This window comes from Thamnophis sirtalis, unplaced genomic scaffold (assembly GCF_051295495.1).
Source record: "Thamnophis sirtalis isolate CommonGarterSnake01/CBP01778 unplaced genomic scaffold, rThaSir2_p1.2 scaffold_3, whole genome shotgun sequence".
In the NCBI taxonomy this organism is placed as follows: domain Eukaryota; kingdom Metazoa; phylum Chordata; class Lepidosauria; order Squamata; family Natricidae; genus Thamnophis; species Thamnophis sirtalis.
The window spans coordinates 171,300,605-171,327,406 of record NW_028261383.1 but is presented as its reverse complement, the minus strand read 5'-3'; the positions used below and the strand labels follow the sequence as shown (position 1 = coordinate 171,327,406).

Below are 26,802 nucleotides of genomic sequence, written 5' to 3'. Positions count from 1 at the left end.
ACCAGGGGTGGGTTCCTACCAGTTCGCACCTATTCGGTAGAACCGTTTCGTCAAATCTACCGAACCGGTTAGAAGAGGTTCCACCAGTGGACCCGGAAAGCAGGCCACACCTACAGAAGAGGTTCCAAACATTTTGAAACCCACCACTGCTAAAGGGTTAGGGGTGCAAGGATCTTGTAACTTGACAGCTTTAAGACTTGCATGCTTCAATGCCAGAGTTTCTGAATAGCTACTTGGACCGACCTAAGTACTAATTCATAATTTCATATCCGGTCACATGGGCAGCAAGCCACTCCCATTCAGTCACATGGGCAGCAAGCCACTCCCATTCAGTCACATGGGTGGCAAGCCACTCCCACAAAGGAGGCCACACCCACAGGGTAGGTTCCAACAATTTTTGAAACCCACCACTGCACCGAACCAAACTTGATTGGATTTGATTTAATGAATTTATAGGCCGCCCGATCCCGAAGGACTCTTTCCCGAAGGAAACTTCTTAAAAGTTTCCAGACTCTTCCTGTGTGGAAGCTTTCAGCAAACCTTAATACCAGCAAGGCCTCGTTTTTATAAGGGTGTGGACAAGAGCATTGTTGCGTGGAGAGAGCCCAGCCTATAAAATTAAGAGGCCCTGTGGTTTCATTGTTTGAGGGACCTCTGCTTTGCAGCTTCTGAGTCAGATCACTTTTGGTTGCCTTGATAGATTTGGAAACCGGATATTCGGCCCCATCTGGAACCGTGACAACGTGGCCTGTGTCATCCTGACTTTCAAAGAGCCGTTTGGCACAGAGGGTCGGGGAGGATACTTCGATGAGTTTGGCATCATTCGGTACGTTTTTGGGGCTGAGGTACAGCAAAAGGTGGTTGGTATGGCAGAGATTTCCTGATATTTTACAAGGACCAATTTTATTTATTATATTATTCTGGTGCATGCATTTAGTAAGCCAATGACTATAATAAGTATAATATAATGACTATAATAAGTACAATAGAGCCGAGGTGGCGCAGTGGTTAAATGCAGCACTGCAGGCTACTTCAGCTGACTGCAGTTCTGCAGTTCGGCTGTTCAAATCTCACCGGCTCAAGGTTGACTCAGCCTTCCATCCTTCCGAGGTGGGTAAAATGAGGACCCGGATTGTTGTTGGGGGCAATATGCTGGAACGAGCTCCCCGTGGAGATTCACACCCTCACCATCCTCCAGGCCGTCCGTAAAGCCCTTAAAAGCCCTTAAGAGCCAAGGTGGCGCAGTGGTTAAATGCAGCACTGCAGGCTACTGCTAGATCAGCAGTTCAGCGGTTCAAATCTCACCGGCTCAGGGTTGACTCAGCCTTCCATCCTTCCGAGGTGGGTAAAATGAGGACCCGGATTGTTGTTGGGGGCAATATGCTGGAACGAGCTCCCCGTGGAGATTCACACCCTCACCATCCTCCAGGCCGTCCGTAAAGCCCTTAAAAGCCCTTAAGAGCCAAGGTGGCGCAGTGGTTAAATGCAGCACTGCAGGCTACTGCTAGATCAGCAGTTCAGCGGTTCAAATCTCACCGGCTCAGGGTTGACTCAGCCTTCCATCCTTCCGAGGTGGGTAAAATGAGGACCCAGATTGTTGGGGGCAATATGCTGACTCTCTGTAAACCGCTTAGAGAGGGCTGAAAGGCCTATGAAGCGGTATATAAGTCTACTGCTATTAAAATCTGGCTGTTCCGGCAGGCCTGGGGCTAATGAGTCTTTTATCCCCCCCTCGAATGGTATGCTTGTTGAGTGTTTTAAAGTGTGGTATTGTTTTGTTCGTGTTCTTCTCTCTTATTTGTAACCCCCCCCCCCCGGACTTGGTTGTGAGCCGCCCTGAGTCCCCTCTGGGGAATAGGGCGGCATAGAAATATAATAAACTCAAACTCAACTCAACTCTGTAAACCGCTTAGAGAGGGCTGAAAGCCCTATGAAGCGGTATATAAGTCTAACTGCTATTGCTATTGCTATATGTTTTTTAAAGGTTCAAAATTGAAATAACTTTATTGCAATCTTTAACAAGTACAAGGGAATTGGTATTCAGATATCCAAAACTACACTGATGATATCAGAGTAACTAGGAAAGATACACACAAAGAAAGAATTTTGGCTAAAAATCCATTTTAAATCAAATAATGTACGTGTTTTATCACATGCATGCCAAAAGATTAAAATTAGCAATCTGGGTATTACAAACTTTAAGATAGCAGTATAAAATACAAATAAATGTTGGTAGATAAAGTAATAAAATTATCCAAAAGAGATTTAAGGATTAAGCTAATTTCTCAAAAGTGAAAAATAAAGGGAGGGGATTTGGGCTGGATATGAAAGCTTACTGAGCATTTCCTCCGCAAACTGCCCTCACTTCCTTCTTTTTTTAAATCAATTTTTTTTCCCATCCAATGACCTATTTTTCTCTGCTACCCTGTAGTTTGAGAACTAGCATGTTAAAGAGAAATCTAGATTATGTAGATTTTCTGTGTGGAGGATCCTTTCTTCCCATGTAGAAGCATTGCCCTCCCTGCATAGATTGCAATGGTGTGTTCTCGAATTCCTTTTTGCTGTTGATTGATTGATTGATTGATTGATTACATTTATATGCCGCCCTTTTCCCCGAAGGGGACTCAGGGCAGCTCAGAATTCAGTCAGGGAAGGGGGTACAGACAGGGGGATAAAAAGACAAGACATAACAATACAAAATTTAAAAACACACAACAACCATACCATTCGAGAAGGGGGGCAAAAACTCTTTAGCCCCAGGCCTGTCGGAACAGCCAGGTTTTAAGGGCTTTGCGGAAGGCCTGAAGGGTGGTGAGGATTCGAATCTCCACGGGGAGCTCGTTCCAGAGGGTCGGAGCAGCCACAGAGAAGGCTCTCCTCCAGGTAGTCGCCAGCCGGCATTGGCCGGCGGATGGAATTCGGAGGAGGCCTAATCTGTGGGATCTGATCGGTCTATTGGAGGTAATTGGCAGCAGGCGGTCTCTCAAGTACCCAGGTGAAGGAAACTGATAGTATCGGATGAGATATAGAAGATTCTAACTGCAGATGGATTTGATACACAAAGACTAAAAACAAATGGTGAAAGGCAGCTTTGCTTGGAAAAGCCTTCAGAACCTATAACAACATCAAGCATCTGCCTATCCCAGTCCTTGGGAAAGGACTCGATAGGTGAATAAAAATACCAGTCTAAGCATCTGGCTGATTGTATAGCAAGCATAATGCTAATAATAATAATATGGGACGACTGTGCACAGCTGTAATCAAAAGATGTTCCTGCTACTTCTGTAGGGACGTTATGCAGAATCATCTTCTTCAGATGCTTTGTCTGGTAGCTATGGAGAAACCAACTTCTACCAACTCGGATGATGTCCGTGATGAAAAGGTAGGATCCTGGTTCTTCTGACTCAGTGCCTTCGGGCAAAACTGCATTTTGCTACATTTTACTATTGAGCCTTCTTTAATTTCCATCTGCTGACAATGCTTTCCTCTAGGCCCAGAGCTTCCTAGGCTTCATTTTGATAGATTATATTAATTACAAAACCAAACTAAACATAAGACAAATTGTTTATTTCAAGGATCACCTTTATTTCCAAGGACCCCACAAGTATTAGATTTAAACAAACAAACAGGGATGGCTGCATCACGGTTCACCGAAAAAAAGGGTGAACGACAAAACCGCGCCCGACTAAACCGCGGTGACAAAACCGCGTGTTCTAAAGCGCTCCGACGAATGAGCGCTGAATCGCGCCGACAACAGCGCGGTGACAGAAGCGCGCTGTAAAACTAAACCTAACCTCTAACCCTAAACCTAACCCTTACCTTAAGTTAAATTGGCTTTCTGTCGATGCGCTGTTGCAAAGCGCCCTTCTGTCTCCGCGCTGTTGTCGACGCATTGATGACGTCGCGGTTTTAGCGACGCGGTTTTGTCGTTTGCCCTTTTGTCGGGTCACGCTGAATCACGGTCCCGTGCATAGGGGACCATCTGGCCAGGAAAAAAGGCAAAGGTTACCTGAGGTTGTATGGAATATCCCCACAGGAGGGAGCTATAGGAGATCGGAAGGAGCAACTTTACTGATTCTCCTTAAAGTAACTTGAATATTTTGTGTCTAACCATAACGGCCACTTTGTCAATACCCGCGACATGTTCTCAAAGTTTAGACATTGCCTAGAGGCCCAAAGGAGGGGACTGCTGATCTATCTCTAAAATAGGAATGAATTACTAAGACTAGATCTTCCTAAAGCCTTTCCATCTCTTCTGAAAAGTTGAGTGTCTCATAATGACCTGATCATCCATGCTGATCAAACAAGAACAGTTCTTTCCACTAATTTATCTTCCCTTTAAATCAATGTTTCTCAACCTTGGCGACTTTTAAGTCCTGGGGACTTCAACTCCCAGAATTCCCCAGCCAGCTGCGCTGGCTGGGGGATTCTGGGAGTTGAAGTCCCCAGGACTTAAAAGTTGCCAAGATTGAGAAACACTGCCTTCAATATTTCTTCTGTCAAGGTAAGTATTTAGAGCTTTATCATTGGAGAGTGTTTTTCTGAGCATATAAGATACACGTAAGTGTACCTCTATGCCAATTGGAAAGCCTGCCTGTTGGTCGCATTGGAATTCCCGCTGTTAAGTTGACTGCATTGTCTGGAAATGGATATGGATCGCCTCACTTCACGTCTGCTGCTGTGTGATCCGGAGTCTCCTCCATGTTTTCCCTGTTAGGTGAAGGTTCTGAAGTGCATCAAAGAGGTGCAATGTGAAAATGTAGTCCTTGGGCAGTACGTGGGCAATCCATCTGGACAAGGAGAGGCTCAGAAGGGCTACCTTGATGACTCCACGGTCCCAACTGGTTCTACCACCCCTACTTTTGCTGCTGCTGTGCTGTATGTGGACAATGAACGGTGGGATGGTGAGTGTGACCCAGTGGTGGGTTTCAAAAATTGTTCGAACCTACTCTGTGGGTGTGGCCTCCTTTGTAGGAGTGGCTTGCCGCCCATGTGACTGGATGGGAGTGGCTTGCCGCCCATGTGACCGGATGGGAGTGGCTTGCCGCCCATGTGACCGGATGGGAGTGGCTTGCCGCCCATGTGACCGGATTTGAAGATGCCGACGACACTTGTCAGAACCACCTCAAATTACCTCACACACAGCACTGGCATGCATAAGAATATGATGTAAACTTGTTTTTTAAAAGGCATCTTTGGTTTGCGTTAAAACAACTTCAACACACGCAATGTTCTGATTGCACCACAAACGCAGTAGTCATCCTTACCTTTCACAGAGGCACTGAGTTTTATAAATAGGAGCATGATAGTGTAGAATAATCATCTCCAAGGACCAGTGGTGGGTTTCAAAAAAAGTTTGGAACCTCTTCTGTAGGTGTGGCCTGCTTTCCAGGTCCACTGGTAGAACCTCTTCTAACCGGTTCGGTAGATTTTGACGAACCGGTTCTACCGAATAGGTGCGAACTGGTAGGAACCCACCTCTGGTGTGACCATACAGCAAAGGACCAGCCAAAGGAAAACATGCTTTGAACTGCGGGGAAACTGTGTGTAGTGGGCAAGTGTCCTTGTATCTCATGGCCTGTTTACTCCCCTCCCTGTAGGAGTACCATTTGTCTTGCGCTGTGGCAAGGCGCTGAATGAGCGCAAGGCGGAAGTACGGCTGCAGTTCCGGGAGGTGCCAGGTGACATTTTCCAACAACAGTGCAAGCGCAATGAATTGGTGATCCGTGTGCAGCCTAATGAGGCTGTTTACACCAAGATGATGACCAAGAAACCAGGGATGTTCTTCAACCCAGAAGAATCCGAACTGGACCTCACTTATGGCAACCGCTACAAGGTACATTATTTTATCAGCCATTGAAAATACAAACACATTTTTGCATTGGTAGGTGTTCAGGGTGTCTGCTGTATACAGTGTGTTAGCTGAATGACCGTGGTTGTGTCTATATAAAATGCTAAACTTGGCCAAATAAAGAACTCAACTACAGTAGCCAATTTATATAACAGTATACAACGTGCTAAGCTTCATTAGTTGGTTTGGAGGGTGAGATGGGATGGAATTGTCAGATTAGTGCATTTTATGAGCCTAGCCTGTTTTGCTTAAGTCACACTTCTGTGTAATGCTTGAACCCAGAAAATAGGGTGTTCAGTAACAAGGACAGATGTGTAGTGTGAACATGGCTAGTAAATTACTGCATGGTTTGAATACCAGGGTAAAAAATATGTAGGGAGATAGAGAGGTAATGATTTAGCACTATATAGCCAGTGGTGGGATTCAGCCGGTTCGCACCTATTTGGGAGAACCAGTTGGCAACTTTCTAAGCAGTTTGGAGAACCGGTTGTTGGAAGAAATCTCCTTTTGTTTTTTTCCACTTTACAAGGCTAATCCTGTAAGGAAGGCAGGAAGGAAACATTCTGGTGTTGTTTCTAGCCTAATCTTTATTGCCCTGCTTACAGAAACTGCCTCTCCGGTTAACCCTTATGACATTGTCACAGCTAAGGCCTGTGACCTTGAGTTGGCCACGCCCACCCAGTCACATGACCACCGAGCCCCACCTACCCAGAGCCAAGGTGGCGCAGTGGTTAAATGCAGCACTGCAGGCTACTGCTAGATCAGCAGGTCAGCGGTTCAAATCTCACCGGCTCAGGGTTGACTCAGCCTTCCATCCTTCCGAGGTGGGTAAAATGAGGACCCAGATTGTTGGGGGCAATATGCTGACTCTCTGTAAACCGCTTAGAGAGGCCTGAAAGGCCTATGAAGCGGTATATAAGTCTACTGCTATTGCTATTGCTATTGCTATGGTCATTAGGGCAGAGAACCAGTTGTTAAATTATTTGAATCTCACCACTGTATATAGCCCAAACCCCCAAGAAGTCTATAGTTGGTTTCCCTATTTTTTAGAAAGTTAAATTACTGCTGGCATATTTTCAGATGTACTTCTAGCTCACCCAGAGGGGTAGGAATGTAGAGCATCTTTAGAAAATGTGGATATCATCTTTATTGTTTTTCAGAAGAGACATCAGATCCCCAAATGCAATTACTTTGATTTTGAATAGCCATCGGAAACCCATAGCAGGTGCGCTTCAAGGTGCTACTTGTCATTCATAAAGCCCTCCATGGTAGTGGATCTGCGTACTTGAGAGACCGCCTCCTGCCAATTACCTCCTTGCGACCAATTAGATCGCACAGATTAGGCCTCCTCCGAGTTCCATCTGCCAGTCAGTGTCGACTGGCAACCACACGGAGGAGAGCCTTTTCAGTAGTAGCTCCGACCCTTTGGAACGATCTCCCCGTGGAGATTCGCACCCTCACCACCGTCCAGACCTTCCGCACAGCCCTTAAGACCTGGCTAGCCCGTCAGGCCTGGGGATAAAGATAATCTGTCCCCACCCGAATGATGAATGAATGTTGTTTACTATTTTACTTTTATGTATTGTTTTGTGTTTATTGTCTTGTACCCTCCCTTCCTTATTTTATGTAAGCCGCCCTGAGTCCCCTCAGGGAAAAGGGCGGCCTATAAATACTAATAAATCACTAAATAGTAAATCGTGGTCATGTGATATGAGACACTGGAAATGGCCATAAATGCAAGCCAATTGCAAAGCGCCAAAAACGTGGCTGCTTGGGAGGGAGGGAGGGAGGCGGCAGCCATCAGAACCTCAAATCTGGGTTGTAAGTAGCCCTGGGGAAAACACCGTCATAACTTCAAGTGTTGCTAAGCAACCGATCCTGAGGACTCCCTTTATGTGAATCCTGGCATATTGCAACGTTAGATTTTTAAGTATCCTATCACTGCCTTCCATAATTAAGGTGTCCTGTCTGATTCTAAATGCTTCATTTCTAAAACTAATTGTTAGGCCATCTGATGGCGTAACCAAAAAAAAAAAATTGTTTGTTTTCTGTTCTTTTCCGCAGGGTGTGAAACTCCCAGATGCTTATGAGCGCCTTATCTTGGATGTTTTCTGTGGCAATCAGATGCACTTTGTGCGCAGGTGAGGGGTGTGTGTGTGTGTGTCATCAAGGCACAATTAGGAAAAAAGCTAACTTTCCCAAGCACCTGATAGTGGTTCACTGACAAATGCGCGCCCGACAAAAGCGCGGCGAGAAAAGAGCAAAGTCGAAATCGCGCCCACAGAAGCGCGCCGATAAATGCGCGCCGCCGAAAGCGTGCTATCAACAAACCACGCGAAAACAAGGTAATAACCCTAAACCTAACCCTTAGGGTTATTACCTTGTTTTCGCGTGGTTTGTTGATAGCGCGCTTTCGTCGGCGTGCATTTATCGGCGCGCTTCTGTGGCCGCGATTTCAACTTCGCTCTTTTCTCGGCGCGCTTTTGTCGGGCGTGCATTTGACGGGTCACGCCTGATAGCAGTTGGCGGCTGCATTTTCCAAGCTCCTGATAGCGTATTGATAGCCCCTGGTGTTTTCTTCCATGGGTTATGCATATCCGTGATGTGCCTAGAGCAGTGTTTCTCAACCTTGGCAACTTGAAGATGTCTGGACTTTTAACTCCCAGAATTCCCCAGCCAGCATTCGCTGGCTGGGGAATTCTGGGAGTTAAAAGTCCAGACATCTTCAAGTTGCCAAGGTTGAGAAACATTGGCCTAGAGCATTATGGCACAGTTTCTTTTAGTTTCAAATCTCTGAATTATAGATACAGATTGAAGACTCAGAACTCAGTACTTAATGAAGGCCATAACCTAGTCCTCTCTGGTCTGATAACAATTCTTTCCTAGAGTTTCTTTGGATTTCTACAACTCAGCCTAACTTTACTTGCCTTCTCCCTCAGTGACGAACTACGAGAGGCCTGGCGTATATTCACCCCGCTGCTCCACCAAATCGAGGCAGAGAAGACCAAACCGATTTCCTATAGCTATGGCAGGTGAGATTAGAAATGATTGCAGGGCTGTTGGGAGGGCAGCAATGCTTCCTTTGAAAAGCAAGCTACAGAGAGCAGGCAGAGTAGCCGAGGTGGCGCAGTGGTGAAATGCAGCACTGCAGGCTACTTCAGCTGACTGCAGTTCGGCTGTTCAAATCTCACCGGCTCAGGGTTGACTCAGCCTTCCATCCTTCCGAGGTGGGTAAAATGAGGACCCGGATTGTTGTTGGGGGCAATATGCTGACTCTGTAAACCGCTTAGAGAGGGCTGAAAGCCCTATGAAGCGGTATAGAAGTCTAACTGCTATTGCTATTGCTCTTGCTAGCCCAGCCCTTGGCGTGTGATCTGTTCATACACAGAAATGTCACTCCTAGCCTTTTCTGGCTGCTGGAAACAGTCTTGCTCTCCCCTCAAAGGGCAGGGTTCTCTTTCAGCTGGCATGCTGGTTTTTGCATTCACTTACTTATGCCACTAAATATCTAAGACAGCTATATCCCTAGGCACTTTTCAGGCTACCTGGCACTCATTTTCAGAAATGATAACACTTAAGGCACATTCACAGATCCTTGTCACATGACGAAGTTAAACAAAGGCTTGGACCCAAGGCTGGCCCACTGGGAGAATCAAATAAAACAATTTGACAGGTATCAAAACTGCCAAGACCTCCTGGCATGTGCCAGGACCTCCTGGCACCTCTGCACTCAAGAGCTGGCCGGGGAGTGGGGAGATAGATAGATTTAGGCCAGGTAAAATGAAAAGTCTTGCTCTCCCCTCAAAGGGCAGGGTTCTCTTTCAACTGGCATGCTGGGTTTTGCATTCACTTACTTATGCCACTAAATATCTTAAGACAGCTATATCCCTAGGCACTTTTCAGGCTACCCAGCACTCATTTTCAGAAATGATAACACTTAAGGCACATTAACACATCCTTGTCACATGACAAAGTTAAACAAAGGCTTGGACCCAAGGCTGGCCCACTGGGAGAATCAAATAAAACAATTTGACAGGTATCAAAACTGCCTGGCACCTCTGCATTCATGTAGAGATCTTGGATCTTGAGAGCACTCAAGTGCTGGCCGGGGAGTGGGGAGATAGATAGATTTAAGCCAGGTAAAAAATGAAAAGGGATTTTTAATGAGCTTCAGTCACTTCATGGAAATGAAAACAGCACACCAGCACATTTCTGGATCATTAAAAGAAACCATTAATATTTTTCTCAGCTCCTCAGGAGGTGAGAAGAGCGGCGGTACAGAAATCGTAAACGGTTCACTGACAAATGCGCGCCCGACAAAACCGCGCCCACAAAAGCACGCCATCAACAAACATGGGTTAGGGTTATAACGTTGTTTTCGCGTCCCACTATGTTGTGGGAGCCGAGGTGGCGCAGTGGTTAAACGCAGCACTGCAGGCTACTTCGGCTGACTGCAGTTCTGCAGTTCGGCTGTTCACATCTCACCGGCTCAGGGTTGACTCAGCTTTCCATCCTTCCGAGGTGGGTAAAATGAGGACCCGGATTGTTGTTGGGGGCAATATGCTGACTCAGTAAACCACTTAGAGAGGGCTGAAAGCCCTATGAAGCGGTATATAAGTCTAACTGCTATTGCTATTGTTTGTTGATGGCGTGCTTTTGTGGGCGCGGTTTTGCCGGCGCGCATTTGTCGGGCGCATATTTGTCGGGTCACGATCGTAAACAGTTATTTGTTGAAGTCCATGAGTATATGTGGGGCTTGCTCATAGCCGTGTTTCTAGAAATATTAATAGTTTTTTTTTCATAAAAATCTTCTAGCCGTGGTCCTACCGAGGCTGATGAATTGATGAAGAGTGTTGGCTTTCAGTACGAAGGCACCTACCGGTGGGTCAATCCTCACAAGCTCTGAATCCTGTCAGCCTCTTGGAATGGCACCCGCAGCTCGTCTCCGCATCTCTCCAGAGAAACTGAGCCCGTCCCGGCTCGGCAGTGGCCTGTGTCCTACCCCAAAGACTCTAACGTGCCCATCTTGTCTGAGGGAGCAACTCACTGGGGATAAGGCACTCGTGCGCTTCTCCAGCTGCAGTGGGATGTCTTCGGCGTGAACAGCATCTTCTTCTGCTGACCTCTTGGTGGACCGCGGGTACCCTCCGTCCCTATCCCATTCCAGTTTCTGCTGCTATGCTGGGGAAGCTTCTGGAGCCATGGGAAACCTGCAGAGGTGGTGGTTTTGTGTTTTTTTTGCTCTCAACACTCCATACTCCTTCCTCGTCTATCTACATTAGTGTTTCTCAACCTTGGCAACTTGAAGATGTCTGGACTTCAACTCCCAGAACTCCCAGAATTCCCCAGCCAGCGAATGCTGGCTGGGGAATTCTGGGAGTTGAAGTCCGCACATCTTCAAGTTGCCACGGTTGAGAAACACTGATTTACATAATGCTGCTTTATTCAATGGCTTTTACTTGGAACTACTTCTTAACATTCCTTCCGATTTTGTACATGATGCTGTTCTGTAAATGAAAGTTATTACAAAAACTCCCCCCCCCCATTTTGTGTCTCTTGAATATGTGTGTTTGGGGGCCTCTTAAGTCTACTTGTAGCAATGAGCTCTTCCTTTATCTTCACCCGTTGGGGCAACCGAATCTCAGTATTGCACCACAGTGGCTGGCCCGAAGGGCTATAAATGAAATATGAGAGCAGCGGGGCTTGGACCTGTATTGCCAAGGTAGCATCCATGCCTCTCTGCTTTTCCAAACAAAGGGGAAGGCAGCAGCCTCAGTCAGACAAGAGCTGGAGCACCACCTCCTCATGGAGGAATAACGGTCTCTGATAACTGAACTTTCTCCCAGGCTCAGCTTCTGTCCTGGAACCTCTGAGATTCCATTCCTAATCCATACATATATTAGGAAACCGGCTCTCTTGAAACCGTGGTGTGAAGTTCTCAGCAGGAGCTTTGCTTTTCATCTGGCAGAAAGCGGCTCTCTTGAAACCGTGGTGTGAAGTTCTCAGCAGGAGCTTTGCTTTTCACCTGGCAGAAAGCTTCTAGGATATGCGGGGTTGCTGTTCAATTCCACGAGCAAAGAGATTGATGAGGCTCCCGTGTACCCTTAAGGGGGAGAGAAGAGCAGAGGAAGAAGCACTTGAAGGATAAGGACTGCAGTATAAGTTTAAAAAAACACCAAAGCTGCTCCCTCTTAACACCTGTTAAGGATCTTGGCTACCTTCCAGTTTATGTTTTCTCTTGAGCCAGGATTGCACAGCTGTTTTCAGACCGAGCATCACATTTGGCCTTTTTAGTGGTATGCTGCAATCTGCATACTACGAAGTCGATAACAGGCTGGACGGTTCACCGACAAATGCGCGCACGACAAAAGCGCGATGAGAAAACCGCAATGTCGAAATCGCGCCCACATAGGCGCGCCGACGAAAGCGCGCCATCAAAAAACAACGTGAAAACAACGTAAGAACCCTAAACCTAACCCTTACCCTAACCCTTACCTTAACCCTAATCGCGGTTTTGTCGGGTGTGCATTTGTTGGGACACGAGGCTGGACAGCAGCTCTTATTTAATGTGATTGCTCTCTGTGTATTTAATAATGTCCTCCTCCAGTTAACCTTAAACATTGCAACCCAGTGGGCGAATCTGAGCCAGCGAGCAAGAATTGCACCATTTTTGGAAGCCTCCCCCCCCCACACACACACTTTGGGAGATTGGTAGTCAGACCAAGCTTCCAGCGCTTTTCCCCATTATCTTCCCGTGCTCTGCCTTGTTATTGCTATTAAACTCATTTCTGCCCAGAACTCTTCACTCTCATTCTGGGTTACCAGTTATTGCTGTGATCTTTTTAGGATCCCGCTGAAGGAGCCCCAAATTTCATACCTGTGTTTTCCATTAGTCCAAGCTGGCCAACTGCGTGACCCGACAAAACCGCGGCGAGAAAACCATGACGTCATAAACACGCGCACAACAACGTGCCGACAAAACCGCGCCCACAAAACCGCGATTTCAGTTAAGGTAAGGGTTAGGTTCAGGGTTAGGTTTAGAACTCGTGGTTATTGTTTGTTGAAGGCGCGCACAACAACGTGCCGACAAAACCGCGCCCACAAAACCGCGATTTAAGTTAAGGTAAGGGTTAGGTTCAGGGTTAGGTTTAGAACTCGCGGTTATTGTTTGTTGAAGGCGCGCTTTTGTTGGCGCGCTGTTGTCGGCGCGCTTCTGCGCTCATTCATTGGCGTGATTTAGAACTCGCGGTTTTCTCGCTGCAGTTTTGTCGGCGCGCATTTGTCGGTGAACCGGCCAACTGTGCTCCCTCTGCCCTGTGCCTTTGTGATTCAGTCCAGGAATCTTTTCAACCACCCCATCAGAGGACCTACCGAATGGTGATATCAGTGTGCTCCAACGTCTCTCCATCGCAGGTCCAGCAGCTTACCAGCGGCTGTCTTTGGCATATTCCCCCACAGAGGATGTTCTGTTGTTGTGCAGCTTGTTGTCTTTCTTCCCAGTCTTCCCCTTTGGGGGAGGTGAAGCGAACCGCTCGAACCCGGTACACACTCACAAAGGGCAGGTCAAACTGTGGGACACAATTGCATCTCCTGAGCAAAAAGCAGCCCCTTGTCTCTATAGAGTTTGGAAGGAGCTGTTACAAATATCTCTGCTAACAGAGCAGAGAAGAGCAATGTTTGCAAGCACCTGGAACTTGGATGTGGCAGTCAACTTACTGCAATATGTAATTTGGCAAAATAAAATAGATGGAGGGAAACTTAATATTCACACACACACACACACACTCAAGTCTATAGGAAAGCAGCAGGTCACCCATACCTGGTCTGAGCAGTTGGTGTGCCGATTCAAATGCTGCAGGAAGGAGAAGACCGAGCATTTGTGCACCAAGATCAGGTCAGCCGTTCCATCAGCCAGGTGGGCACAAGGTGAGAGACCTTTAGGGCTCTTAGGACAGGCACTGCTCATGCAGGTCAGGTTGACTGCCAGGAAGCTACCTTGAACCCGCTGCCATTCGCTACCTGGAGGGGGAGAAACAGGTTTATCTTATAGTTATAGTTTTATTGATTTGTATGCCGCCCACTCCCGAAGGACTCCGGGCGGCTTACAATAAAACAAGGGAGGGGGAATAATACACAAGCAACATTAAAATATACAACAATCACAATCTCCGGGGGACTGGATATATCGAGAGCCCCCCGGCCTGCTGGAGCAGCCAGGACTTAACAGCTTTGCGGAAGGCCGGGAGGGTCGTAAGGGTCCGGATCTCCACGGGGAGATCATTCCAGAGGGCTGGCACTGCAACAGAGAAGGCCCTCCCCCGGGGAGTCGCCAGCCGACATTGGCTGGCAGATGGAATCCGGAGGAGACCTAACCTCTTGACTTATCTTCCCCCAGGAGGCTCCTTACTTAGCTAGCCAGGGAATCCAGGTAAGAGTGGTTATTACTAAGACAAAACAACACTCCGTTGCTACTTTTTGCCTACTACAAGGCTTCCCCCCCCCCCCCAGGGACAAGTCCTCATTTTCTGACATTATGCTGACTGGACCCAGCAGTTCCAGTCTGAGATTGCCAAAGGGACATAAGATACCCCTGGTATTTTATTTCTGCAGAAACTAGGGTTCTTCGGATGCTCCCTCTTCTATTCCAACTCTTAAGAAAGCAAAGCAGCTGAGACCAGTTGTGTTTGTGTTTGCTGCTGTTTGCAAAACAGAGGCACCGAAAAGAGACACCGCCTGCCAGCCCTGTTCTCTCGAGTTTGCTTTTCCAGGGAAATCAAGTAGTCACTGAAACACAAGACAGACTGCATGGCAAGGGGCCAAGAAACATCAGACAAAGATGCCCCATAATAACCTTTCCAAATGCGTAACAGGATTTCTGTCCATCACTTCAAGCCCTCCGAATCCGTTAGCTATGTAAGCATTACGACGTTATAAAACAGTAACTAAATACTATTACTAGCATTAGTATCGGTCCTCGTTATGTAGGAGAATCCTAAATTTAGAGAGTAGAACTTGCTTAAGATCACCCAGCAAGCTGGCAGCAGAATGAAATTAGAAAGGTTTTTATTTCAACAGTCTCTCTTTTTTTTTTCCTTTCGACCAGCTTGAGAGAAGGGAGATTAAATCCGATTATTTGACTAGCCTAACAAGACATGAGCTGGAAACATAATCTGACCCGTGTGTGTGCATAGCTTACTTTTTTAAAAAAATGCTAGTGAAAGCAGATTGAACTGAATTGAATTGAATTGAATTTATTGCATTTATATGCCGCCCTTTTCCCCGAAGGGGACTCAGGGCGGCTCACAATCCAAGTCAGGGAAGGGGATATAGATAAGGGATAAAAAAGACGAACAAAACAATACACAATTTAAAAGCACACAACAACCATACCATTCGAGAGGGGGGGCAAAAGCTCTTTAGCCCCAGGCCTGTCGGAACAGCCAGGTTTTAAGGGCTTTGCGGAAGGCCTGGAGAGTGGTGAGGGTTCGAATCTCCACGGGGAGCTCGTTCCAGAGGGTCGGAGCAGCCACAGAGAAGACTCTCCTCCGGGTAGTCGCCAGCCGGCATTGGCCGGCGGATGGAATTCGGAGGAGGCCTAATCTGTGGGATCTGATCGGTCTATTGGAGGTAATTGGCAGCAGGCGGTCTCTCAAGTACCCAGGTCCAATACCATGAAGATTTAGTGAGAAGTAGTTAGCTGGATTTTTGTGTCTCTCATACATCCCTCAACCTGGTTTGTCAGATTTGAGGCCTTATTGTCCATGCACCACGGAGAACTGGCGCAGCGGCCAAATGGACTAAGGTTAGATTTGAAGGCTATGATCCAGGATGAAATGCATACTTGGCCCCATACTAGCCCCAGTATGGAGGGGGTGGGAGTGGTGAGCTACAAATGCTTAACTTATAGCCGTATTTCTAAACCTCAGCAACTTTAAGATGGATGGACTTCAACTGCCAGCATGCTGGCTGGGGAATTCTGGGAGTTGAAGTCTACTCACCTTGAAAGTTGCTATGAATGACAAACACTCGCAAATGAAGGCAAATATACATGTCCCAGGAAAATGCTGCGGGATCCAATCGGGGTCAGTGATCGGGACCAGAAGTTTATCTTCTGAGCTTTCAGACCGGTGATGGAGCCCATCCTGAGGGAACTTCTCTCTTGAGAATGGGCTCCAACATGAGCCCGAGAACTCGGAAGATTAGACCTCTGGTCCCAGTGACTGGCCCAGATTGGATCCTGTATGAGAAATACTTAATGTAGTAAAAACTACTATACATAGAACATATACAATATTATATATATAGACCAGAGGTGGGTTCCTACCAGTTCGCACCAGTTTGGTAGAACCGGTTCGTCAAATCTACCGAACCGATTAGAAGAGGTTCCACCAGTGGACCCGGAAAGCAGGCCACACCCACAGAAGAGGTTCCAAAATTTTTTGAAACCCACCACTGACACACACACACAACACACACACAACACACACACACACAGACTCACACAGAGAGAGAAAGAGAAAGGAAGGAAGAAATAAATAAATAAAAGAAGAAGAAAGAAAAAGTGAGAGAGAGATGCAAGAAAAAAAGGAAAAAGGGCCAAAGAGACAAAAGGAGAGAGAGAGACAGAGACAGAGAGAACACATGGCCGGCAAGCCACTCCCACCAGATCACATGACCAGCAAGCCACTCCCACAAAGGAGGCCACACCCACAGAGTAGGTTCGAAAAATTTTTGAAACCCACCACTGATATAGAATGAAAAAAAAATGTATGAACTAATGTAAATGCACGAATATATGAAGTCATAGTTAAAAAAGATTTATTGGTATAGATAAAACAGACACAACAGATAGGTTAAAAAAATGTAATGTGTTGCAAAGATGTGAAGTTTGTACAAACAAAATAACATTTATTAAAAATTAAAAAAAGAGAAAAATGCTGCCTTATAGGCTTCTTGTCACAAGGATTACAGCAAGTTTAATTTTCAGTTATTCATTAACTTGCAAGATTAATTTACAGCAAGATTAATGTTCAGTGTCAAGTTTGTGATGTTGTCATGTTCAGTTTGTGATTTTAAAAAAAGTGTTTTGGTGATTTTACCTGCCTGCTTTGTGAATTCTGAAAAATTGTCTTCCTTGCTTCCACCCAGAAGGTTTTTGCTAGACTCAGAACAAACCATGCAGCTGAAAAGGAAAAAAAAATGGTGTTATAAGCTGTTCACCTATTCGTCTTCCCCACTTAGTCCTCTTAAAGCATTGCAACCCAATTTTCATGATTCCTAGACTGCTGGGAATTAGGTTCCACCACAAAACTGGGTTCGACTAAAGCGTGCTCGACAAAACCGCGTAGCTGACGTCATCACAGCGCGACGAAAAAAGCTAAAGCTAAAATTAACCCCTAAACCTAAACCTAACCCCCCTAAACCTAACCCTTAACCTAACCCTAAACCTAACCCTAACCTTAACCCTAACCCTTAACCTAACCCTAACCCTAACCCTAACCCTTAACCTAACCCTAACCCAACCCTAAACCTAACCCTTAACCTAACCCTAACCCTAACCTAACCCTAACCCTTAACCTAACCCTAACCCTTAACCCAACCCTAAACCTAAACCTAACCCTAAACCTAACCCTAACCCTAACCCTAACCTTAACCCTAACCCTTAACCTAACCCTAACCCTTAACCCAACCCTAAACCTAACCCTAAACCTAACCCTAAAGCTAACCCTTACCTTAACTTGAATCGGCTTGCTTTCAAAGCGCTATTTAAAGCGCCCTTTTTTCTCCGCGGTCGCTGTTGTCGCCCTGCTGATGACGTCAGCGACGCGGTTTAATCGGGCGCGCTTTAGTGGAGCGCGGTTTTGTCGTGCCGTGGGGAATTATGGGGCCTGTAGAAGAATTGGAGAAGGCTGCTCCACCTCTTTCTGCAGTCGTGTTCCTGGACTTCGCCCCACGGTCATAAATCCCATTGTAGCCGTTTCCCATCAACATACCCGGCCCGGCAGCGTGACTGATCCTGCGGATTGTTGTTCTCTGACTCTGCTAACTGGAATTCCACAATGCCTTCATAGCTGCGGTTGCTTATCACTGCTTTGGCTCCTGAAAAAGAAAACAACTGAAGGGAGGGTTTGGGCTGGGTGTGTTCACACATATGCACAAGCACACACCACCACCACCATCACTCTTGGTGGAAAATTCACAGAAGGTTTAGGTTCTTTTATTTTTAATCGTTTTTCTTTCATTCTGGAGTATCGTGGGCATGTTTTAAGTCAGCAGGTGTTGGATGGTGAAAGGTACAGAAAAGAAGATAATTTGCAGCATCATGTGTGAGTGGTTTTGCAAGAATCGGGCAATTGACACAGAAATCACAGCTGTTGTTACAGACCGAGATGGGGAAGGGACTAAAGTTCTATTTGACAGTGGGATATAAATAAATAAAAATAAGTGATCATGTTTTTTTTTCCCCGAAACACAACTGCTCAATTAGCATCATGTGTATTTCAAAAACACTTCAGTCATTCCTGAGAATTGGAATTTAAAACTGAGGAGTACTTTCTTACTAGGCCCCCTTGAGCCGAGGTGGCGCAGTGGTTAAATGCAGCACTGCAGGCTACTTCAGCTGACTGCTAGTTCTGCAGTTCGGCTGTTCAAATCTCACCGGCTCAGGGTTGACTCAGCCTTCCATCCTTCCGAGGTGGGTAAAATGAGGACCCGGATTGTTGTTGGGGGCAATATGCTGACTCTGTAAACCGCTTAGAGGGGGCTGAAAGCCCTATGAAGCGGTATATAAGTCTAACTGCTATTGCTATTTCTTTCAAGCCCATCAAGAAGAATTTCATTTTTATCAGCCTGCGTTTTCCTTCCCCTCTCTCGGCTCCCTTTATCCAGCTGTTTCCTTCTTCTGCCGAACGATACCTGCAAAGGTGTAGCGCGCTGGGCCCATCCAACGGTGCTTCTCACTGGTGCTCGCTACGTCGCCGTAGAAACCGTAACCAGTCAGGGAGACGGAGTAGCGCAAAAGCATCCCATCGTGCCAAATGCTGCAGACATCCAGAGGCTGGCTATCTCCTGGGAAGGAAAAAAGAAAGGCATGTGAAAGAGATCGGAAGAAAACACCCCACTTTCTCACTCCATTTTAGCTATGGGGCTGGGTATCTACAGGCCCACCCCCTTTTCCCAAGGAAGCCAATGTTTCTGTTTTCAAGTCTAAATGTAAAATATCTAGCCCCACTCTGAAGCAGTGACATGCAGTCAGGGGAGGCTCAGCCTCACCACTGTCAATCATGAAAAGGAAAAAAATGTAAATGGGAGAAGGCGAGTGCTGAGGTTAGGCTAGCTAGCTGCTGCCACACCGTGAATGACTATAGCAATAGCAATAGCAGTTAGACTTATATACCGCTTCATAGGGCTTTCAGCCCTCTCTAAGCGGTTTACAGAGTCAGCATATCGTCCCCACAGTCTGGGTCCTCATTTCACCCACCTCGGAAGGATGGAAGGCTGAGTCAACCTTGAGCCGGTGAGATTTGAACCGCCGAACTGCAGATAGCAGTCAGCTGAAGTGGCCTGCAGTACTGCACCCTAACCACTGCGCCACCTCGGCTCTTTAAAAAAGACTGCCTGTTTAAAAAAGCCTCTAAAAAGCGCCCTCTACTACGAGGCAGGAGAACTGCATGCCTCATCTAGTCTGACTTTTTAGGCGCTCGAGCAGAGTTAAGCGAGGGTTAAAAGCCTAAAAAATCCCGAAGTACTTGAGGCACGCAGTTCTTCTGCCTCACAGTAGAGGGCGCATTTTTTAGAGGCTTCAACTGTCATTCTTAAAGCTGTAGCGTCGTGCTCACTCTTCCTCCTCTTTAAAGCTGCAGCGTTGTGCTCACTCTTCCTCCTCTGTTTCTCCGTTTCTGATGCCCCCCACCCCACGCTCCCTCTTTTCCTTCAAATTTCCTTTTTTTTCTTTTTTCTTTAATAAATGCAATGCTCAGGCATTCTCTCCTCTCCCGCGACACCCCACAGACTAAAGCACTTTCTTTCGCCCCCCCTGAGCTCACGGCAGCCCGCCTGAGCTCTGCCGCGAGCACCGGTGGGCGAAAGAAAGTGCTTTAGTCAGTGGGGTGTCAGGGGAGAGGACTGCCTCACCAGCCATAAACCTCACCGCACGTCACTGCTCTGAAGCGATCCAAGCGGGCATCCAATTTTTTTGTAATTGTTATTGAAGAAGTACAGATATTTTACTTCCAAACCTGGCTTTCCAAAATTCCCTACTCGGGGCAGTTTTAAGGACCATACTCTCAGCAGCCACAGAAGGATAGTGCACTGGCTAAGCACCTATAATGATGTGCAGAGCAGAGGTGATGGGGTCATTTGTTCCGACGGTTGCAAAGCAGACACAATCTGTAGAACCTGGAGTAGAAACAGAAGATGAGTTGCTGGGAAATAGCTCAGTGTCAGGCCTGGAGTCATGTTCCTTTTAGGATCTTTGGCCTGCCACACACTCTATTATTTTACTACGACGTTTCTTTAGTGGGTAATTGGGAGGGGGAATAGTAAGGAGTAGAATTGTAGAATGTGTTGTTGTCAAAATATAACATTCCTTTCTAGAAGCCCAAGGTCGTCCTTTGTCTCCCCAACTCTGCACCTGACTGGAGGAAGTGGATCAGAGGTGGGTTCCTACCAGTTCGCACCTATTCGGTAGAACCGGTTCGTCAAATCTACCGAACCGGTTAGAAGAGGCTCCACCAGTGGACCCGGAAAGCAGGCCACACCTACAGAAGAGGCTCCAAATGTTTTTGAAACCCACCACTGGTCCTTGGAGATGATTATTCTACACTATCATGCTCATATTTATAAAACTCAGTGCCTCTGTGAAAGGTAAGGATGACTACTGCGTTTGTGATGCAATCAGAACATTGCGTGTGTTGAAGTTGTTTTAACGCAAACCAAAGATCCCTTTTAAAAAACAAGTTTACATCCTATTCTTATGCAGGCCAGTGCGGTGTGAGAGGTAATATAAGGTGGTTCTGACAAGTGTCGTCGGCATCTTCATATCCGGTCACATGGGCGGCAAGCCACTCCCACCCGGTCACATGGGCGGCAAGCCACTCTCACAAAGGAGGCCACGCCCACAGAGTAGGTTCGGACAATTTTTGAAACCCACCACTGAAGTGGATGGGTGGAATTGCCAGCGTGACAGTGGAAGATTGGACCATGTGATGAACGTGTGGGTGTTGGGGAAAGGTCTTGACCTTTTCAACTGGGTGGGGAACCCAGGAAGCTTTCAGATTCGGGTTTTCCACAGATTGTACCAACGTGTCTCTCTTATTAAATTGGAACTTTGAGGAAAGTTCTGCCTTGAGCTCTGATTTAATTCTGGATGATATTTGGAATGCTGACTCTCAGACGGTTGCCTGCTTCCCACCCAGGCGCTTGGGTTCAAGTTTTAGTCATTATTTCCCAGCTCTTAAAGAAAGCCTGAAGTCCTAGTCTTGGGGAGCTCCTGGCCTTACCTGCAGGAATGATGCCGATGCGAAGTCTTGGGGGCAGAAGCTCGGCATCCATGTCCTCTTCTTTGAGCATCCCTGCCTTCTGCTGGGTTCGGTCGATTAAAGCATGCATCACTTCATTGAATGTGCCATCGCCTCCCACGCTTACCAGCCTGGAATGGGATGGAAGGAATAAGCTAAGTTACAGGCAGTCCTCAACTTCCAACTTTAATTAAGCCTGGTCATTAGGCTTGTAAGTCATGATGGTCGTAAAGCAGGTCACTAAGAGATTGGACCCAATTGTACAACCTTTTTTGTGGCAGTTATTAAGCAAGCACCACAGTTGTTAAGTGAAGCAATTGTTTTATTTTGTTTCACTAATATTGTTTGTCCTGTTAACTATTTGTTCATTAATATAACATACAGAAGACAGATCAACAAATTGCTAATAGAGTTAGTAGTTTAAATTTTTTTTGGAAGGCTTGTTTCACGGTTCCACCACAAAACCGCGCTCGACTAAACCGCGTGTGACTAAACCGCGTAGCTGACGTCATCAACAGGGCGACAACAGCGCGGAGACAGAAGCACGCTGTAAACCCTAAACCTAAAATTAACCCCTAAACCTAAACCTAACCCCCCTAAACCTAATCCTAAACCTAACCCTTAACCTAACCCTAAACCTAACCCTTAACCTAACCCTAAACCTAACCCTAACCCTTAACCTAACCCTAAAGCTCACCCTAAAGCTAACCCTAAAGCTAACCCTAAACCTAACCCTTACCTTAAGTTGAATCGGCTTGCTTTCAAAGCGCTATTTAAAGCGCCCTTCTTTCTCCGCGCTGGTTGTTGTCGCCCTGTTGATGACGTCAGCGACGCGGTTTAATCGGGCGCGGCTTAGTCGAGCGCGGTTTTGACGGGTCACATTGTTTCACAAGAGATGGGAACTAATATTGTAGTAATATATTAATCAGTATTCAACTAGAGGGGGTAATATGTGTATAATGTCTTTTTTATGCTCCATTTTAAAGTTTTGTTTTGTGGTTTGTGGGTTTTTCCCCCCCCTTTTTTCCTTTTGATTTTTTTTTGAGACCTGTATTTTGTGTTTTAATCTTGTTTGGAATAAAATAAAAAGAGGTAAAAAGAGATGGGAGACAATACAAATCTTTTAAATAAATAAAATAAAAATACATACATTTAATACCTTTTTGTTACATCCTTCAGAATTTCTTAAATTTTATTTAATTTAAAAAATTAATTTGAAAAGGCCAGAAACATTCTTGTTTTTCAAGCCATTTAGAAACACGATCTAAATCAAATGTCTAATGTTCATAACATCCTAGCGTTTTTCTAGCTATAGTATTGTTTAAAACATTTTTTAGCCTAATTATGGTAGAATCCAATATTTAACCTGGTTTTATAAAGTCTATGGGGATTCTCAGCCATCCAGGTCATGGTTATCTCAAAGGTTTTTTCAAAAGGCAACTGGGCTGTTTTTTCCTTGAGGAAGTTTCCAAGTTTCCAAGTTTAATAAAATTTGTATGCCGCCCACTCCCATCGGGACTCTGGGCAGCTCACAACAAAACAAAGAAACAATTAAAATTTAAGAAACAATTAAAATTTAAGAATAAAAAATACAATATTAAAATTCCACATCATCCATTACATCTAAGCGGGGCTGGATATCGATCAACAGCCCTAGGCCTGCCGGAACAGCCAGGTCTTGACGGCTTTACAGAAGGCCGGGAGAGTGGTAAGGGTCCGGATCTCTGCGGGTAGCTCGTTCCACAGGGCCGGCGCAGCAACAGAGAAGCCCCTCCCCTGGGGAGCCGCCAACCGGCATTGTCCGGTTGACGGCACCCGGAGGAGGCCCAACCTGTGCGATCTTGTTGGTTGTTGGGAGGTAAGTGGCAGGAGGCGGTCTCTCAGGAAGGCATTTTGCTTCTCATCTTCCGTTTGAGTTCTAACTTAAGTTTTATAATCTGGTTGTGGATGTGAGAGATCCTGCCTATGGAGGGGAAAGTGACTGTCAGCCTCTGCTTTGCTGCCATGAAATGGAGAGGGGGGAACATGGTATTTGGGTGGGGAAGTATTCAGTGCAAGAGTAACTGTTAAAAGGGAGTTTTGTTCTCACCATCTACTGCACATGCTGCAGATAGAGGATTTGCCGCCAAGGCCAACTATCTGGCGTACCAACCTGATGATGCTTTTTGAAGATGTCTCCCACATGACACCTGAGGGATGTGCGGATTGGACCATGGGATGGGGTTACCAGGGGGAGGGGGTTGGGTCACATATTGATATCTGTTCTGACCCCCCCTTCTTCGCTCGTTAACAGACAACAGTCAGACAGACTTAAAAGGAAAGAACTTTATCAGTCTCGGCTCACGCTGGCTGCGAGCCCAAAAATAAACATAAATAAAGTCTCTGACAAAAAGGTTTTACAGAAAGAAAGCAAATCACTTCTCCAAGTGTCTCTTGAATCAAGGTTACAGAAAGCAAATCACTTATCCAAGTGCCTCTCACAAACAAACCACGACCGATGAACGACGAACCACGAACAAACGAGTGAACGTTGATTTTTGCAACCAGGGCGTGGCACCATCAGTCCTTTTATCTCCAGAAGACCACACTAACGAGCCCCAGCTGCATTGTTATTCCTGCATCCCGACTCAACTCACAGCAAACTGCTGCTGAGTCACAACAGGTATCTATGATTACGTGCGCTTTTGCCTTAAATCTTGCTTTGCTTAGCTGCTATCTACTCATGACCAGTAAAAGTACTCTTAATTCTGCAAAATGGAGTTTATTTATTTATTTGTTTGTTTGTTTGTTTGTTTGTTTGTTTGTTTGTCTTGTATGCCGCCCACTCCCGGAGGACTCCGGGCGGCTCACAAAAGACAAGGGAAAGGGGGAAAATGAGACAAAGACAACATATTAAAAACAAAACCAACATTCACAATTTCCGTGGAGGTAGATGCTTCTCAGCTCCCCCCAGCCTGCTGGAACAGCCAGAACTTGGTGGCTTTGCGGAAGGCCGGGAGGGTAGTAAGGGTCCGGATCTCAACAGGGAGCTCGTTCCAGAGTTGAGTGGATTCTTTCTTGGTTACTGACGGAGGCTGCCTTGACAGTGACATGATGGACTACAGTGAAGCACAATATCCCAGAAAGCATGGAGCGCATTCCAAGGAATGGAGTGAGACAAGAGGCATCACAGCCTGGAGCTGGATATGAGGCAGAGGAAGAGAGCTAGCATAGCCACTTCTCAGGATCGCCCAAGTAATATCTACTAGGGCTGTGACGGTGAACCTATGGCACGCGTGCCAGAAATGGCAGGCATGCGAGCCATCACCTGTTGCTTTTCTGGGTTCTAGCACGCCAGTGAGCTGGTCTTCACATGCACCGGAACCCGGAAGAGCAGCCTCCCGGTCCGTGCGCGCGTGATGGGAAGATAATTTTCTGGTTTCCGGCACATGCATGTTGGACCAGCCATCTGATCTTATAGCTTCTGGCACGCATGCGCATGAGAGGTTACCAGCTGGCCAGTGCACATGTGCGCACTGGAAACCGGAAGTTCACCTTCTTGGCACGCCTGTAGGCACACCAAGCAGCTGTTGTTCCAGTTTCCAGCTCGCAGGCAAGCTCCCATTTTGCCCACTCAGTGCCGAAGGGTGAGAGAAGTAAAGGTTTAGTTTGGCAAGAGTCTGTTTATTGTGTATAAACAAATAAGGAATGATCCCCGGCTGGATTGTTCCACCTCGTTCTTGGGCTAAGCCTGCCGGCGAATGAATTAATGAATTACAGCATTTGGAATTAGCTAGTTTTCACCAGGGTTGGACTGGCCAGCAAAGTTACTTACCCATCGATGCCAGAGAGATCTTGCTGTAGGATGTAATCCCGAGCCTCATTCGCATGGCACGTCTCTGAGAAGATGGCGACAGGAAGAAAGCAGGAGAGTGTTTAATAGGAGCCATGTTGGCACAGGGGTTAGAATGCAGAATTGCAGGCTAACTCCGCCCATTGCCAGGAGTTTGATTCTGAACGGTTCAAGGTTGACTCAGCCTTCCATCTTTCCAAGGTCAGTAAAATGAGGACCCGGATTTTGGGGGCAATATGCTGATATTTGTAAGCGTATAAATAAGCACTATTTGCTCAGATAGTGCTGTAAAGCACTGTGGAGCGGTGTATAAGTCTAAGTGCTATTGCTACAGTATTGCTAAGTGGTATGCTATTACAAGACTCAGACAAAGGATGGAGCAAGAGCCAAGGTGGCGCAGTGGTTAAATGCAGCACTGCAGGCTACTGCTAGATCAGCAGTTCAGCGGTTCAAATCTCACCGGCTCAGGGTTGACTCAGCCTTCCATCCTTCCGAAGTGGGTAAAATGAGGACCCAGATTGTTGGGGGCAATATGCTGACTCTCTGTAAACCGCTTAGAGAGGGCTGAAAGCCCTATGAAGCGGTATATAAGTCTACTGCTATTGCTATTGCTAAGCAAGAGCAAAGCTGGAAGCTATTGGAGATAAAAGAAGTCCACAATGACAAGGAAAGAGAAATTAGTGGAGGAAGATAATGGGACTCACCCACAACTTGAGCATGGATCCCTGCCAGGGCAAACAGTGGAGCCACTTGGTTTTGGTAGATCTGCATTGCTCGCTTACGTCCCCCCACTGGATTGATGAAGACAAGGAGACTCTTGGGCCGTGTAACACCTGGAGCAGAAGGAAGAGAAATGTAAATGGATGCAGGATGAGGTCAAAGTGCCATCTAGTCCAGCATTTGGATCAGAGGTGGGCTCCTACCAGTTCGCACCTATTCGGTAGAACCGGTTCGTCAAATCTACCGAACCGGTTAGAAGAGGTTCCACCAGTGGACCCGGAAAGCAGGCCACACCTACAGAAGAGGTTCCAAATTTTTTTGACACCCACCACAGGTCCTTGGATATGATTATTCTACACTATCATGCTCCTATTTATAAAACTCAGTGCCTCTGTGAAAGGTAAGGATGACTACTGCGTTTGTGGTGCAATCGGAACATTGCGTGTGTTGAAGTTGTTTTAACGCAAACCAAAGATGCCTTTTAAAGAACAAGTTTACATTCTATTCTTATGCATGCCAGTGCTGTGTGAGAGGTCATTTAAGGTGGTTCTGACAAGTGTCGTTGGCATCTTCATATCCGGTCACATGGGTAGCAAGCCACTCCCATCTGGTCACATGAACGGCAAGCCACTCCCATCTGGTCCCATGGGCGGCAAGCCACTCCCACAAAGGAGGCCACACCCACAGAGTAGGTTCAAACAATTTTTGAAACCCACCACTGATTTGGATTCTCTCAGTAGTCAATCAACACCTCAAGAGTGCATGAAGAAAGGGCTCTCTTTTTGTTCCCTTAAGGTTTGTATTCACAAAAACTCTGCTGAAGAACAAGGAGGATCAAATTAACTGTCATTCCGTATCAGAGATGAAAGGTTGGGCCAAAA

General features: G+C 46.4%; 2 protein-coding genes across 6 annotated transcripts in view; one reads left to right on the top strand and one right to left on the bottom strand.

Annotated features, from left to right (window-relative positions):
• Positions 1 to 11,051, top strand: part of G6PD (glucose-6-phosphate dehydrogenase) — a 42,610-nt gene extending 31,559 nt beyond the window's left edge. For all 4 annotated transcript variants that reach the window (XM_087710936.1, XM_087710935.1, XM_087710934.1 and 1 more), the window contains 7 exons: positions 701 to 826; positions 3,289 to 3,382; positions 4,718 to 4,904; positions 5,601 to 5,836; positions 7,916 to 7,992; positions 8,791 to 8,883; positions 10,667 to 11,051. In XM_087710936.1, the coding sequence (XP_087567062.1) occupies positions 701 to 826; positions 3,289 to 3,382; positions 4,718 to 4,904; positions 5,601 to 5,836; positions 7,916 to 7,992; positions 8,791 to 8,883; positions 10,667 to 10,757 (904 nt within the window). In that variant the 3' untranslated portion in view covers positions 10,758 to 11,051. The remainder of the gene's footprint in view (positions 1 to 700; positions 827 to 3,288; positions 3,383 to 4,717; positions 4,905 to 5,600; positions 5,837 to 7,915; positions 7,993 to 8,790; positions 8,884 to 10,666) is intronic.
• A 397-nt stretch (positions 11,052 to 11,448) lies between these two features.
• LOC106550042 (ceramide kinase) overlaps positions 11,449 to 26,802 on the bottom strand; it is a 34,450-nt gene continuing 19,096 nt past the window's right edge. The window contains exons 4-14 of one of the 2 annotated variants that reach the window (XM_087710938.1): positions 25,906 to 26,034; positions 25,184 to 25,247; positions 21,352 to 21,500; positions 20,174 to 20,248; positions 18,767 to 18,919; positions 17,845 to 17,950; positions 16,951 to 17,033; positions 13,671 to 13,870; positions 13,223 to 13,419; positions 11,877 to 11,954; positions 11,449 to 11,812 (exon numbers count right to left, since the gene is read on the bottom strand). In XM_087710938.1, the coding sequence (XP_087567064.1) occupies positions 11,891 to 11,954; positions 13,223 to 13,419; positions 13,671 to 13,870; positions 16,951 to 17,033; positions 17,845 to 17,950; positions 18,767 to 18,919; positions 20,174 to 20,248; positions 21,352 to 21,500; positions 25,184 to 25,247; positions 25,906 to 26,034 (1,220 nt within the window). In that variant the 3' untranslated portion in view covers positions 11,449 to 11,812; positions 11,877 to 11,890. The other variant, XM_087710937.1, reaches the window with a different exon arrangement.